Below are 16,234 nucleotides of genomic sequence, written 5' to 3' on the forward strand. Positions count from 1 at the left end.
GAGTCTCCAATATTTCTTCTTGTTGTTTTAACCATTTTATATATTATGTTATGAGTTCCCTTTATCAGTACTTTTCAAATTATTGATAACTATTGCCTGGATTGACTTGTGTCTAAGTAAGTTAATTATAGGGTTTACAGTGGTGGAAGTTAACAGTTGTTTCAATCCCTGAGTTGGAGCTCAGTGGTTTAAAAGCCTTTTTTTTTCTTCCCTGTAGGCTATGTGAGCCTGAGGGCTTTTAAACTGTCAATAGGCTTCTTAGCTTAATCACTGACTCCTGACCAGGAGATAAAGCAGGGTGTGGCAGAGATAATCCAGTGGTTATGCAAAGAGACTTTCACAGCCCTCAGCTATGCCACCGAGGTAAAGGTCTTCTGAGTTTCTTGGTTAGATCTCTGTCCCCTGGTGTACCTTCTTGTGGCTGCTCCAGATTCTTAGGGTAGTAGCAATGTAGACTCTGAATTGCACTTGGTGAGTCTCTGGGGAGTCCTCTCCTCCCTTCATCTGTCCCCTTCTTGGTGGAGCAGACTGGAGGTGGTGTCTCAACTGATAAACTGCTGAACTGTTAGCAGTCACCTAATCTCTCCTTAGGCCCTTCTCTCCTCTCTGTCACCAGCCACACGTGTTTGTACTCACCGGTGATTTACTGGGTTCCTGTGGTCATTCTAGTCCTGTCTTGTTTCGGTCCCGGGTGGTCTCCTTTGGTATTCCTAGTTGATCCATAATATATTTTTTTAAAAAATTGTTTATTCCCTTATGTTGTCATTGTTCTTTGTTGACCCAGGGCAAAGTTCCACCTTTAGTAATCTCTCGGGGGGGGGGGGGTGCTGGGGGGGGCGGTAGCAAGTGGAGTCGATTCACGGGCAGTAAAGCAGGTCTGCAGGCGTCTTTCTGTTTTCTCTCTCTGTTTTCCCCATCTCTCTCCATTTCTTTCTGTCCTATCCAACAATGACAACATCAATAACAACAATAATAACTACCACAATAAAGCAATAAAGGCAACAAAGGAAAAATAAATAAATATTAAAAACTATTTATTAAAAAAAAATCTCTTCTTGATAGCAAGTCATTGCCCCATGCTTCAGCTTCCTCCTTAGCAGAGGTATTTCCCTCTCTCCTCAGCCTGGATGCCCCTCCCCACTTCACCCCCCACTACTCTTTACTGTGGGAGCTCTCATCATCTGTTTGAGATTGGCATCAGAGCAGAACAGTCCATGTTTTGATGTACATTTGTTTCATTTTCCTAAGAGGCAAACAAAGGTTCTCCCTACTTGACTACATTGACTCCAAATGTTCAACTGGCTTTTAAGACAGTTCCCAAAGAGGAGATAAAGAATCCATTTGAGTGAGGGTAGTCTCCTTCAGCAGTGTTCTTTTGGTACTAAATTTATATCTATAATATGTAGGCATAAAGCTGAGTGTGTGCTCAGCTGAAGAAAAAGGAGTCAGCCTTATTCTGTATAACCATATCTCCTGCTAAGTATGTATCATGGTACTTTCCAGATTGGATATAACCTGGAAAACCTGAGCCCATGTTTATTACGAAGCCACGATGCAAGTGCTGTGTGTAAGCTCTGGTCCTGTGGACAGTATCCTGGGAGAGTCCATGCTGCATGGCCAAGGCAAGGGATCTGCTGGCTGCCTGTGAAGACATATCCTAGCTGTGGGACTGTTTCATTCTGGGGAGACAAAGACTTAGAGGAGAGCTTATGGAACTATCAATTCTCCAAAGCTAGAAAATTGTAGTATGTTTCTCAGGTATAGAAAGACTAGGATGCTTTTTAAATTTTTTTCTTTTTAAAACTTTATTACATTTTTATTTATTTTTGGATAGAAACAGAGAAATTGGGGGTCTGGTGGTAGCGTAGCGGGTTAAGAGCACAAAAAAAAAAAAGCACATGGCGCTAAGTGCAAGGACTGGCTTAAGGATCCCGGTTCAAGCCTCCGGGCTCCCCACCTGAGGGGGGTCGCTTCACGAGTGGTGAAGCAGGTCTGCAGTTGTCTTAATCTTTCTCTCCCCCTCTCTGTCTTCCCCTCCCCTCTCGATTTCTCTGTCTTATCCAACAACAATGACATCAATAACAGCAATAATAATAACAACAACAAGAACAATAAAATAACAAGGGCAACAAAAGGGAGAAAAAAACAGCCTCCAGGAACAGTGGATTCGTGGTGCAGGTACTGAGCCCCAGCAATAATCCTGGAGGCAAAAGAAACCGAGAAATTGAGAGAGGGGAGGGTTAGCTTTGGAGTTAGTGAGGGAAGTATAATATAATAGGAAGTAAGTGAGGAGGGTATCTAAGTCTAAGTAGACACTATTTCATTGGGGACTTTGTTTTTAGGTCTTTCTACTTGCTTACTGACTTACTGCAGACTATTGTGCACTTTTGCTTTCAGGTATATATTTTGCCCTAATTTATGGATACATGTGAACATATGCCCTGTCTCATGGGACCTGGTCTTTATCTAGGTTTGGGGATTTTGTTAGGAAGTGAACTACCTGAAATGGAATTAAAAAAAGGAAAGGTCTCACTCAAGTAATGAGGCTGAAGAGTTGACATTCCACGCCTGGCATCTCTGGCGTCAGAAACACAGTCTGAAGTGAAGCATGCTGAGGTGGTATTAGTTGCGTTGATTATGTTGGGATCAGCAGATGCAATATCATTTGGTATGAATTGAGAGAAGCATACAAGAAAGTGAGCCCCACCCTAGAGGTTCCAGGACTGTGGGAAATACAGGCTCTATAGAGGAAGTGGGAGGTCCCTACTGTCTTAGGGTTTAAGAAGACAGTAGATAGTTATTGTTGTAATCAAATTATTTGGCAACTGGGTTACATTTGAAAATCCCTCTGTTAGGATTGGCTGTTATCATACACAGCATCACCGTAATTTATGTCATTTGACATTATTTGTATATAGCTGTGCCTTTTGTTGTTGTTATTGTCATTATTGCTGTTATTGTTGTTGTTGGATAAGACAGAAATCAAGAGAGCAGGGGAAGTTGGGGAGAGAAAGATAGACTCCTGCAGACCTGCTTTACCACTTGTGAGGCGACTGCTCCTATGGTGGAGAGCCGGGGACTCGAACTGGGAGCTTTACTCCGGTCTTTGTGCTTTGCACCATGTATGATTAACCCACTGCACTACTACCTGACCCCCATGTGGCTTCTTTTATAACAAATAATTTTCTTTTCTTTCTTTTTTAATATTTTTATTTATAAAATGGAAATATTGACAAGACGGTAGGATAAGAGGCATACATTTCCGCACATTTCCCACCACCAGAACTCTGTATCCAGTCCCCTCTCTTGATAACTTCCCTATTTTTATCCCTCTGGGAGTATGGACCCAGGATCATTAATGGGATGCAGAATGTGGAAGGTCTGGCTTCTGTAATTGCTTCTCCACTGAACATGGGTATTGGCAGGTCAATCCATACTCCCAGCCCCTCTCTCTCTTTCTTTCCCTAGTGGGGCAGGGATCTGGGGAGGTGAGGCTCCAGGACACTTATTGAGTCACTGCAAACTGGGTTGTCTGTCCAGAGAAGTACAGTTGGCATCATGATAGCATCTGGAACCTGGTGGCTGAAAGAAGAGTAAACATATAAAGCAGAACAAATTGTTGACTAATCATGAACCTAAAGACAAGAATATTGCAGATGAAGATTTAGGGTCTCCATTTTAGAAAAAGCTAGTAGGTCTATTTTTAGGTATATTCCAAGTGTCCCATGATTTTATTTATTTATTTTTTTTGCCTAAGCCTGACATCTAATATACAGGTGGACCTAGGTTATTGTCTGGGGAGATGGTGGTAATAGTTTGAAAAGGGCTAGAAAGTTGGATCAGGGAAGAGAGCAGCTCCCAAATATGGGAAAAGTATATAAATATTGTTAACTGTAAACTCCATTGATTTCATCTGGGGCTCATAGTTAGCACGGGAGCCTGTGCAACCTCTGCATCCCTGTAGGTTTGAGCTCATATTCTATGGTCACGGCTAGGAACATTCCAGGCTGTACTAATTTTAGGACCCATCTTCCTCAGGTGGTAGATAGAGTATGTTGTCCAACCTCCCTTCAGAGAATGGAACATTCCCTACCATTGTTGATCCACATTGAGGACAAGGTCCTATAGGACCCACAGAGGGGTCCATTATGTTTTTCCTGATAGAAATGACCAGTGACAGTGGCTAGAGGGATCTGTTGGAGGTCTAGGCCTATCTTGTTTGTGTGGGAATCCCAGGACTCCTGACAAGGGCCCAGCTGATGGGGTGGCCTGGTAGTGACTAAAGAGTCATCATTAAAGTATGCCAGTCTCTTGCCCTTATCCAGCTTTCGTAGTCCTTACTTTGATAAGGTTAGCTTTGGAGTAACTGAGGGAAGTATAATAGAAAGTAGGTGTGGAGGGTATCTAGGTCTAAGTAGAAACTATTTCATTAGGTACTTTATGGTGTCTTTTGGGTCTTTCTATTTGCTTCACTTATTGAGTCACTGCAAACTGTAGTGCACTTTTGCTTTAAGGTATATATTTTCCCTCAACTTGTGGTGTTACAGAAATGATCCCCAAAGCACAAGACTTAAGCCAGTTCTTGGTGAAAGAGAGGAGTTTATTACACCAGTGTATAAGACTTCTACTTTCTGCAACCCACAATGACCCTGGGTCCATGCTCCCAGAAGGATAGAGAATGGGAAAGCTATCAGGGGAGGGGGTGGGATATGGAGATTGGGTGGTGGGAATTGTGTGGAATTGTACCCCTCCTACCCTATGGTTTTGTTAATTAGTCCTTTCTTAAATAAAAAAGAAAAAAAAGGAGAGACTCCAGATCACTCTGGGAGGTTCTCCCTGCACCTTTGAAAAGCACACAGTTTTATTGAGGTCCCACTCCCCAAAGGGGTGGAGGGAGCAGGTTTGTTTCACTATTACAAAGTAGGCAGAAACAGACAAAGGCAATCTTTCATGTAATTGCTATACATCTTCCTTATCTGTGGCCTTGGTAAATAAAGGAGAGAACTAGTGCCTGATATGTATCAGTCTTGAGACAGCTGAATTTACTCCCTAGTAATCTTACCTAAGCACTGTTGTCTCAGGCTCATTAGTTTAGGAATGTGGAGGGGGCGAGGGGTAGCAACTACAGCCACTGTTTTAATTGCCAGAAGAGCAAGCACAAAGGAAATGCAGTCTTTTTTTTTTTTAAACTTTATTTTTTAAACTATTTTCCCTTTTGTTGCCCTTGTTGTTTATCATTGTTGTTGTTATTGTTGTTGTTATTGCTGTCGTTGTTGTTGGATAAGACAGAAAGAAATCAAGAGAGGAGGGAAAGACAGGGAGAAAGAACACCTGTAGAGAAAAACACCTGTAGTACTGTTTCACTGCTTGTGAAGCTACCCTCCTGCAGGTGAGTAGCTGGGGGCTTGAACCAGGATTCTGATGCTGGTCTGTGTGCTTTCAGCCGTGTGCACTTAACCTGCTGTGCCACCACCTGTGTCCCAGGAAATGCAGTCTTAGACTTTGTCTCCATGTTAGAGAGGAAAGCACTTCTCCACCAGGCACATAGATTAAAATATTCACACAGGTAAATCGGGAGAGTATGCACTCTGTGTTCATGTAGTTCCCATAATAGTGGATACATATGTACATAAGCCCTATCTCATGGGCCCTGGTTTATATTTAGGTTTTGAGGTTTTGTTAAGAAGGTCACCACCCAAAATGGAATTAAACCTTTCCTATGAGCTAGGAAAGGTTTCACCAGAGTAATGAAGCAGAAAGTTTGACATTCCACACCTGATGTCTCTAGACGTAGTCTGAAATGAAACATGCTGAGGTGGTACTGGCTGCATTACTTAGGTTGGAATCAGCAGATGCAGTATCAGTTGGTATGAATTGGGAGAAGCATATAAGAAAGTGAACCCCACCCTAGAGTTTCCAGGCCTGGGAGAAATACGGGCTTTATGGAGAAAGGGGAAGGTTCCTGCTGTATAAGGATAACAAACTATTTTCAGGGTTCATCCATATTGTAGCATTTTATCAGGACTTCATTCCTTTTTATTGCCAAATACTATTCCAGTCTTCATGTGTAGATATATCACACTTTAGTTGATGAACACTTGGGCTATTTCTACTTTAAAGCAATTATGGTTTATGCTTTTTATACTTTATGTTCAAGTTTTTGTGAAGACATATGTTTTCAATGATCTTAAATATACAGTTAGGAATGGAATTGCTGGGTCATATGTAATTCTGTATTTAACTTTTTGAGGAACTGCCAAGAACTTTAAGTTGGACTTTGTATAAATAGAGGATCATGTTTTTTATTTTATTTTCAACCCTAGAAGCTGTGTGTCAGGATAACAGTTTTAAAAAATCCTTATCAAAGAGCATGCCATCCATAATAATGAAAACTTTAAAACTAAACTTATGAAATAGTAAACAGCTTTCATGAAATAGTAAAAAGCTTTCATGAAATTTCATGAAATACATTATAAAGAATTTACTTAGGTCATTATTTATCTTTATCCCATAACCACTAAAAAGGCCCATGGTTAGAACTCAAGAATAGCATTGTTTCCTTTTTATAAATAAATATATATATATAAAAGAATTCAAGACTAGCAAATGTTTAACTTTGAAATAATGATAAGAAATTGCAAAAGCAGTGGTTTTTGTACACTTTTCAGTTATTTCAAAGATAGCAAACTTTTGTATCCAAACTGTGTCTTCCAAGATAGGGAACTGACATTGGTGGTACTTGTTAATGGAATGATAGGTGACTGGTTGCTTGTGATATAAGTGTCCTGCCAGCCCCTCTGTATGTGGATCCCCCCATCCCCAGTGCTTATTCTGTTTTGGTGGTGCCAGTGACTCAACTTAGGTATTGATGTTATCACTTAGCATTACACAAAAACCAAGAAAGACTTGATGATGGGTAGATAAGTGATTTCTTATAGGTTGGATATTTATGTCTATCTAACACACATCTATACTGAAATCCTAACCCATGTTATGAAAAGATTTAGGGGGTGGCCTTTTTGTGAGGTGGTTAGTTAAGGAAGATAGAGCCTTCATGAGTGAGATTAGTGCCATTAAAAAAAAAATCCTAGGATATTCTCTCCCCACTTTAACTATGTAAGGATACAGTAAGAAGTTGGCAGTACAGCCTGGAAGAAAGTCCTTATCAGAATTCATCCAGACTGTCAGACTGATCTAAGACTTTTAGCTTTCATAACTATAAATTTTTGCTATAAGCTGCTATTTGTTACAGTAGCTGGAGCTACAGGAGATAGGTCATGCTTAGAGCTTTGGTAGAACTTATTGGTTAAATCATCTAGTCCTGGACTTTTGGGAAGGAATTTTGATTTCTGTTTCAGTTTCCTTGCTTGTAACTGGCCTTATTCAAGTTTCCTATTTTCATCTGATTCATTCTTGGGAGATTATACAGTTCTAAGAATTTATTAAGCTCTTCCAAATAATTGAAGATAAGACAATACTCTCACTTTCTATGAAATTAATATTATTGTACATATAGAAAGTTGTCAGACATTATAAAAAAAAATGAAAACAGAAGACCAGTATCTTTGATTAACATACACTTTAAGATCCTCAATACAGTTTTAGCAAAATGGATTCAACGTTACAACAAAAACTTTGTACATCATGACCAAATGGATTGCAAGGATGGGTCAATATGTACAAAAGTGGGTAATGAAATCAGTCATATTAACAAAAAGCCAAATATCACAATTATTTCAGCAGATGTTGAGAAAGGTTTCTACAGGATTCAATACTTAATCATAAAAACTCTTTGAAAAGAAGTTGAGACATTACTCAATTTAGTAAAGATCATAAACAATAAACCCTGTCAACACCATACTAATGGTGAGGAACTTAAAATCAGCAGCATACTAATGGTGAGAAACTAAAATCAGGAGCAAGGTAAGGTTGTATATTCATTATTATATAACATAGTTCTGAAAGTCCTAACCATAGCAGAAAGAAAACAAATAGAAAGGAAAGCTCAGCTACATGACAGACACCATTAGAGTTTGAACCAGCAAACTTGGAGTCTTAGGCATGAAAATGGTTTGCTATCTCCTCATTTGTTTTCCCTCCTCCTAACATAGCCCTTGACTTTCTGGCAAAATTTTCTGATTTTTTTTTTTTCTTCACTAGAGCACGCTGCTTAGCTCTGGCTTATGTTTGGATAGGGAATTGAACGTGGGGCTTCAAAGCCTCAGGCATGAGAGGCATTGGTTATGCTTCTTTTTGCATAACCATTATGCTATCTCCCTCACCCTCTGACAGAACTTTCTATTTCTGTTTTTATACCCATAGGAACTTGCTTTAATTAAGGCTAACATTTTTCTCTGTGTAAGCATTTTCATGGTGTTTATATATAAATTTCCTTTTGTTTTTGCAGTAATTAACATTTTTCTGGCCCAGAAACTAAGCAGCAAGTTTATAGGCCTTCTGCATCCACTGCCTGGCCTCAATGTGCCATTTCTTTTAAATGGTGAAAATGACTAAACTGGCATCATTTAGGTGAGGGGCTTTAGGGCAGGATTTGCTGCCTGTAACTGATTTTCCTGCCAGGGTGACTGCTTACAATCTGATCCTCATTTCTGATCACACTCAGAATCAACTCACAGCCTGGCTGTGAGAATGTGTTTCTCTCTCTCTCTCTCTCTCTCTCTCTCTCTCATTTTAAAAAATTTATTGGGGAATTAATGTTTTACAGTCGACAGTAAATACAATAGTTTGTACATGCTTAATATTTCCCAGTTTTCCATATAACAATACAACCTACTAGGTCCTCTGCCATCCTTTTTGGACCTGTATTCTCCCTGCCACCCACCCCTAGAGTCTTTTACTTTGTTACTATATGCCAATTCCAGTTCAGGTTCTACTTGTGTTTGCTCTTCTGATCTTGTTTTTCAACTTCTGCCATATTCATCCTTCTGTTTCTGACTTATTTCACTCAACATGAATTTTTCAAGGTCCATCCAAGATCGGCTGAAAACGGTGAAGTCACCACTTTTAATAGCTGAGTAGTATTCCTTGATATATATACCACAACTTGCTCAGACACTCATCTGTTGTTGGACACCTGGGTTGCTTCCAGGTTTTGGCTATTACAAATTGTGCTGCTAAGAACATAATGTGTACACAGATCTTTTTGGATGAGTGTTTTGGGTTCCTTAGGATCTATGCCCAGGAGAGGAATTGCAGGATCATAGGGTAGGTCCATTTCTAGCCTTCTGCAAGTTCTCCAGACTGTTCTCCACAGAGGTTGTACCAATTGACATTCCCACCAGCAGTGTAGAAGGGTTCCTTTGACCCCACAACCTCTTCAGCATTTGTTGCTGTTACCTTTTCTGATGTATGACATTCTCATAGGAGTGAAGTGGTATCTCATTTTGTCTTGATTTGCATTTCTTTGACAATCAGAGACTTGGAGCATTTTTTCATTTTTTCAAGCTCTTTATATATTTTTTGTTATAAAATTCTTGTCTGATGTATGGCATGTAAAGATCTTCTCCCATTCTGTGAGGGGTCTCTTGGTTTAGGTAGTGGTTTCTTTTGCTGTGCAGAAAATTTTTAATTTGATGTAGTCCTATAGGTTTATGCTTGCCTTAGTCTTCTTTGTAATGGATTTGTTTCATTGAAGATGTCTTTAAAATTTATGCAGAAAAGAGTTCTGCCAATATTTTCCTCTAAGTATCTGATAGTTTCTGGTCTAACATCCAAGTCCTTGATCCACTTGGAATTTACTTTTGTATTTGGTGAAATACAATGGTTCAGTTTCATTCTTCTGCATGTTTCAACCCATTGTTTCCAACACAATTTGTTGAAGAGACTCTGCTTTCCCCATGTAATAGTCTGGGCCCCTTTGTCAAAGATTAGATGTCCATAGGTGTGGGGCCTCATTTCTGGGCTCTCAATTCTATTCCACTGGTCAGTGTGTCTATTCATGTTCTAGTACCAAGCAGTTTTGATGACAATGGCCCTATAATACAGTTTGAGATCTGAAAGTGTGATGCCCCCAGTTCTGTTCTTTTTTCTCAAGATTGTTTTGGCAATTCTAGGCCTTTTCTGGTTCCAGATAAACATTTGTAGCATTTGTTCTATTCTCCTAAAAAATGTGCTTGGGATCTTGATGGGGATAGCATTAATTTGTAGATGGCTCTGGGTAGTATATTCATTTTGATGATGTTAATTCTTCCAACCCATGAACATGGAATATCTTTCCACTTCTTTGTGTCTTTTTTAATTTCCTTGAGTACTGACTCATAATTTTCAGTATACAAGTCTTTCACTTCCTTGGTTAGATTTACTCCTAGATATTTTATTGTTTTTGTTGCTATAGTAAAAGGAATTGATTTCTGGATTTCAATTTCTTCTAACTTAGTGTTTTCATAGAGGAATGCCACTGACTTTTGAATGTTAATTTTATAGCCTGACACCTTACTGTATTGCCTGATGATTTCCAAAAGGGTCTTGCTGGATTCCTTAGGTTTTTCTATGTATACTATCATGTCATCTGCAAATAGGGAGAGTTTGACTTCTTCTCTTCCAATCTGTATTCCTTGAATTCCTTGCTCCTGCCTGATTGCTATGGCAAGAACTTCCAACACTATGCTGAATAGTAATGGTGATAGTGGGCAGCCCTGTCTAGTACCTTCTTCTTCTTCTACTAGCGTTTGCCCTTCTTCCGTAGCCAGTCAACAGCGTCAGGTTGAGCCTGATGTAAAGTTTCGAGACCTCCTTTGAATCTGGAGAGGTGGCAGTCGTTGACTATGTGGGTCATAGTCTGTCTGTAGCCGCAGGGGCAGTTCGGGTCGTCTCTGGCTCCCCAGTGATGGAACATAGCGGAGCACCGGCCATGGCCTGTTCGATAGCGATTGAGGAGGACCCAATCATAACGTGCTAGGTCAAGGCCGGGTTGACGCTTACAGGGGTCTGTGATGAGGTGTTTGTTCTTTACCTCAGCTGACTGCCAACTCTGTTTCCAAGAGTCTGGAACAGAGAAGTTCAGTGTAGGCTTGTAGGCAGATAACATCTGCCTGATGCTGTATCGCCAATTGACCAATAGGAATGCGTTTGGCAAAGGACAGCCCCTCAACATTAAGTTGGAGGACCAACAGAGCAGGACCAACAGCTTGAAAACTGTCAGGAGCTGCTTGTTGCTGGCTTTGAAAGTGACTGGGATTCATGTGGATTCAGTCGGCTAGGAAGGATCGTCAGTTTCCCCAATGAATGGGTACTCATGGGATGCACCACAGGAAGGTCAATCCAATGCATCTAGTACCTTATCTTAGTGGAAATGCTTCCAGTTTTTCACCACTGAGTATGATGTTGGCTGTACGTTTGCTATATATAGACTCCACTATCTTGAAGAATTTTCCATCTATTCCCACTTTTTGTAGTGTTTTGACCATAGTGGGATGTTGCATTTTGTCAAAGGCTTTCTCTGCATCTATTGATATGAACATGTGGTTTTTGGCTTCTTAGCTTAATCACTGAGTTCTGACTGAGAGATAAAGCAGGGTGGGGCAGAGATAATCCAGTGGTTATGCAAAGAGACTCACAGCTCCACAGCTAGGCCACTGAGGTATAGATCTTCTCCTGAGTTTCCTAGTTAGTTCTCTGTCCCCTGATCTCAGCACAGGGCCTCCCTCCCACTGCTCCAGATTCTGCGGCAAGTAGCAGTGGAGACTCACAGTTGCATTTGGTGAGTCTTAGGGGAGTCCTCTCCTCCCTTCAGTCTTTTTGTTGGTGAAACAGACTGGAGGTGGTGTCTCAACTGGTAAACTGTCGGATTCAGCCACATATTCTCTCCCTAGGCTCCTCTCTGTCCATGAACCACACATGTTTGCACTCACTAGTGATTTGGTAGGTTCCTAAAGTCTTTCTAGTCCTGTCTTATTGCGGCCCTAGGTGGTCTCCTTTGGAATTCCTAGTTGAGCTGGGAGAGGAGAGGAGAGAAACACAGCTGCTGCTTCTCTGTAGCCCCATCCCTATATATACACACACACACACACACACACACACACACACTCACACACTTTTTTTTTTCTTCGATAGAGACTGAGAAACAGGCAGAGTCTGTTTCCCTACCTTTCCCTGCTTTGTACATCCCTATGTGTCCCATCTTCCTCACTTCAGGTCTACTCACTGACATATGTAGTTTTTTTCTTTTTAATTTAGTTTCCCTTTTGTTGCCCATGTTGTTTTATTGTTGCTGTAGTTATTATTGTTGTTGATGTCATCATTGTTGGATAGTACATAGAGAAATGTAGAGAGGTGGGGAAGACAAAGGGAGAGAGAAAGACAAGACACCTGTAGACCTGCTTCACTGCCTGTGATGTGACTCCACTGCAGGTGGAGACCCGAGGGTTTGACCCAGGATCCTTAAGCCGGCCTTGTGCTCTTAACTTGCTGTGCTACCGCCCAACTCCCAACTTACGTAATTTTTATGTAGTAATTTCTTGTCCCCCCCCCCCCCCCGCTAGGCAGTCAATCTCCTTTCCTGCATTTTATTCTCTTCTCTCTTCTCTCTTCTCTCTCTCTCCCCCTCTCCCACCCTCCCCCCTCCCTTTCTCCCTCCCTCTCTCCCTCCCTCCAGGGTTATTGCTGGGGCTCACTGCCTGCACTATGAATCCACTGTTCCTAGCAGCCATCTTTTTTCCACTGTTGTTGCTGCTGCTGTTGGATAGTAGAGAGAAATTGAGTGAGATGGGGAAGACAGAGAGGAGGAGAGAAAGACAGTTGCAGACCTGCTTCACTGCTTGTGAAGCGACCCCTCTGTAGGTGGGGAGCCGGGGGCTCAAACCAGGATCCTCCTGCGGGTCCTTGCGCTTTGCACTGTGAGCTTAACCTGGTGTAGTACCACCTGGCTCCCTCTTTTGCATATATATATATATATATATATATATATATATATATATATATGTATGTATATTTATTTATTTATAAAAAGGAAACACTGACAAAAAACCATAGGATAAGAGGTGTACAACTCCACCCAATTCCCATCACCAGAACTCCCTATCCCCTTTCCTCCCCTGATAGCTTTCCTCCTATTCTTTAACCTTCTGGGAGTATGGACCCAGAGTCATTATGGGGTGCAGAAGGTGGAAGGTCTGGCTTCTGTAATTGCTTCCCCGCTGAACTTGGGCGTTGGCTGGTCAATCCATACTCCCAGTCTTCCTCTCTCTTTCCCTAGTGGGGTGGGGCTCTGGGGAAGTAGGGCTCCACGACAGTCATTTGTCTTTTTATTTCACACACAACCATTTAAGTTTCCCCTAGCCACATTCCCATATTGGGCACTTGTGCCTCAGAAGCTGATGTGTGGCTGGTGGACTATTCTCACCCAGTTTGTATCTATGGAATTGTTTGATTCACCATCACCAAATTACCCAAGGGTCCCTGTTGCTAAGAAAATAGAATGTGTGTGGAGGTGGGGGGTAGGGGGAGGCAGTGGCACAACTTGTTAAGTGCACATAGTACAAAGCACAAGGACTGTGGTTCAAGCCCACGGCTCCCCACCTGTGGAGGGAAGCTTTGAAAGCAGTGAAAGAGGTTTACAGGTGTCTTTCTGTCCCCGCCCCCATCTCTCAGTTTCTCTCTGTCCTATTCAATAAAATAGAAAGAAAAAGAAATGACCACCAGGAGCAGTGGATTTGTAGTGCCAGCACTGAGCCCCAGCGATAACCATGGAGGCAAAACTAGAGAGAAGAGAAGAGAAGAGAACGGAATGCAGAAAAGGGGTTGGGCGTAGATAGCATAATGGCTATGCAAACAGACTCTCATACCTGAGGCTCCATCAAGTCCCAGGTTCAATCCTCTATACCACCCTAAGCCAGAACTGAACAGTGCTCTTGTAAAAAAAAAAAATATATATATATATATATATATGTATATATATATATATATATATATATATATATATATATATGAATGAAAGGAGATTTATTGCTGCAGAGTATCATTCAGAATGATTTGGAAGGAGAAACTAGAGCTTCATCCTCTGAACCCATATTCCTGCCAATCACTTTGCTTCCAAGAGAAATATTCCTCTGAGAAGCACGCAATCATTAAAGTAAGAGGTGGGTCAGCTTTGAAGACAGCTTTCATTCCTTCAGCATCTTCACACTGGGTAGCCTCTAACACACACCACCTCTCTGTCCACACAGGTGACAGGACTGCCTTCCAGCTGCAGGTCCGACAGGTAGAGGACTATCCTGTGGACTTGTACTACCTGATGGACCTCTCCCTGTCCATGAAGGATGATCTAGACAGCATCCGGAATCTAGGCACCAAACTTGCTGAGGAGATGAAGAAGCTCACCAGCAATTTTCGACTGGGGTTTGGATCTTTCGTAGACAAGAACATCTCTCCCTTCTCCTACACGGCACCGAGGTTCCAGACCAATCCATGCATTGGGTAAGTCCTAATCTTCATCTTTAGGGTATTTAAGGGAGGGAGGCAATTGGAAAACTATGCCCAAAGAAAACATGAGGCAAGATAGTCTTGTTTAGGAGGGAGATCTGATCTAGGTGATTATAATTTGATTAATGTTGACTCAGTCTGTCCTTTTTATATATGTGAAGAAATGAACCATTGCTTAATAGTATTAAGAGTGCACTTCATTTGTCTTCTTTCTCTTAATCTCTCCCCTACATTCCCACACCCCCCTCACCCTGCAAAGTACTATTCAGCTCTGGCTTATAGTGGTGCCAGGGACTGAACCTAGGATCTTGGAATCTTGGGAATGAAAATTGTTCACTATCTCCTCACCCCCTCGCCCAGTATAGCATTGCTTTTCAACATTAGTAGATTTTAAAATGTTCCCAGGAAGTGATGGCCCCAGGAGATCAGGGAGGGAGCAGGGCAAACCACTTAAATTTTCCTCTTGTTTGAAGAAACCGAGGCTCTTGAAGATGACTAAATCTCATGTTTGTATCTGTTGTAACTTGCCTTTGGAGAAATAGTTCAACTAGGAGAACATCAGATTTCCATGCCTGAGGTTCCTGGTTCACGTCCTAACTCTGCATGGATCAGAGTAGTGCTCTGGCTTGTCTCTTTTTCTTTTTCCTTTAAGAAAGGATTAATTAACAAAACCATAGGGTAGGAGGGGTACAACTCCACACAATTCCCACCACCTAATCTCCATATCCCACCCCCTCCCCTGATAGCTTTCCCATTCTCTATCCCTCTGGGAGCATGGACCCAGGGTCATTGTGGGTTGCAGAAGGTAAAAGGTCTGGCTTCTGTAATTGCTTCCCCGCTGAACATGGGCGTTGACTGGTCAGTCCATACTCCCAGTCTGCCTCTCTCTTTCCCTGGTAGGATGGGTCTCTGGGGAAGCGGAGCTCCAGGACACATTGGTGGGGTCTTCAGTCCAGGGAAGCCTGGCCTGCATCCTGATGACATCTGGAACCTGGTGACTGAAAAGAGAGTTAACATACGAAGCCAAACAAATTGTTGAGCAATCATGGACCCAAAGCTTGGAATAGTGAAGAGGAAGTGTTAGGGGGGTACTCACTGCAAACTCTAGTGTACTTCTGCTTTCAGGTATATATTTTGCAGTAGTTTACAGATACGTGTGAACATATGCTCTCTCTCACAGAAACTGGTGTATATCTAGGTTTGGGGACTTTGTTAGAAAGTGAACCACCTGAGATGGAATTAGAGTATACTATGAAAGGAAAGGTCTCACCCGAGTAATGAAGCTGAAGGGTTGTCATTCCACACGTGAAGTCTCTGGACACAGTCTGAAGTGAAGCATGTTGAGGTGGCAATCGTTGTGTTGGTTAGGTTGTGATCGGCAGATGCAATATTATTTGATATGGAATGGGAGAGGCATACGGGAAAGTGGGCCCTACCCAAGAGTTCCAGGACTGGGGGAAGTAGAGGCTCTATAGTGGAGATGTGAGGTTCCTGCTGTCTTAGGGTTTAAAAAGACAATCGAAAGTTAATGTTATCATCACATTAATTGGTAATTGAGTTAACTTTGAAAAGTCCTTTTGTTAGGGTTTGCTGTACAGTACCATTATCTTGTATATAGCTGTGCTATTGGTTGCTTCTGATCTACTTGGTCTAGGCTTTTGAGAGAGTCTGCATATCAATTACACAGCCCATATATTAAAAATATTCAGTTTGTGTTTTGAAAACTTCGAGACATACAATTAATTTTCCCCCTCTCGTATTAACTAGTGATTTATATGACTACATTTTACTAGGA

General features: G+C 41.6%; 1 protein-coding gene across 2 annotated transcripts in view; it reads left to right on the forward strand.

The window, feature by feature from the left end:
- Window positions 1-16,234, forward strand: part of ITGB5 (integrin subunit beta 5) — a 221,215-nt gene that overhangs the window by 69,988 nt on the left and 134,993 nt on the right. For both annotated transcript variants that reach the window (XM_060198257.1, XM_060198255.1), the window contains exon 4: window positions 14,184-14,433. In XM_060198257.1, coding sequence (XP_060054240.1) covers window positions 14,184-14,433 — 250 coding nt within the window. The remainder of the gene's footprint in view (window positions 1-14,183; window positions 14,434-16,234) is intronic.

This window comes from Erinaceus europaeus, chromosome 9 (genome assembly GCF_950295315.1).
Source record: "Erinaceus europaeus chromosome 9, mEriEur2.1, whole genome shotgun sequence".
Taxonomy (NCBI): domain Eukaryota; kingdom Metazoa; phylum Chordata; class Mammalia; order Eulipotyphla; family Erinaceidae; genus Erinaceus; species Erinaceus europaeus.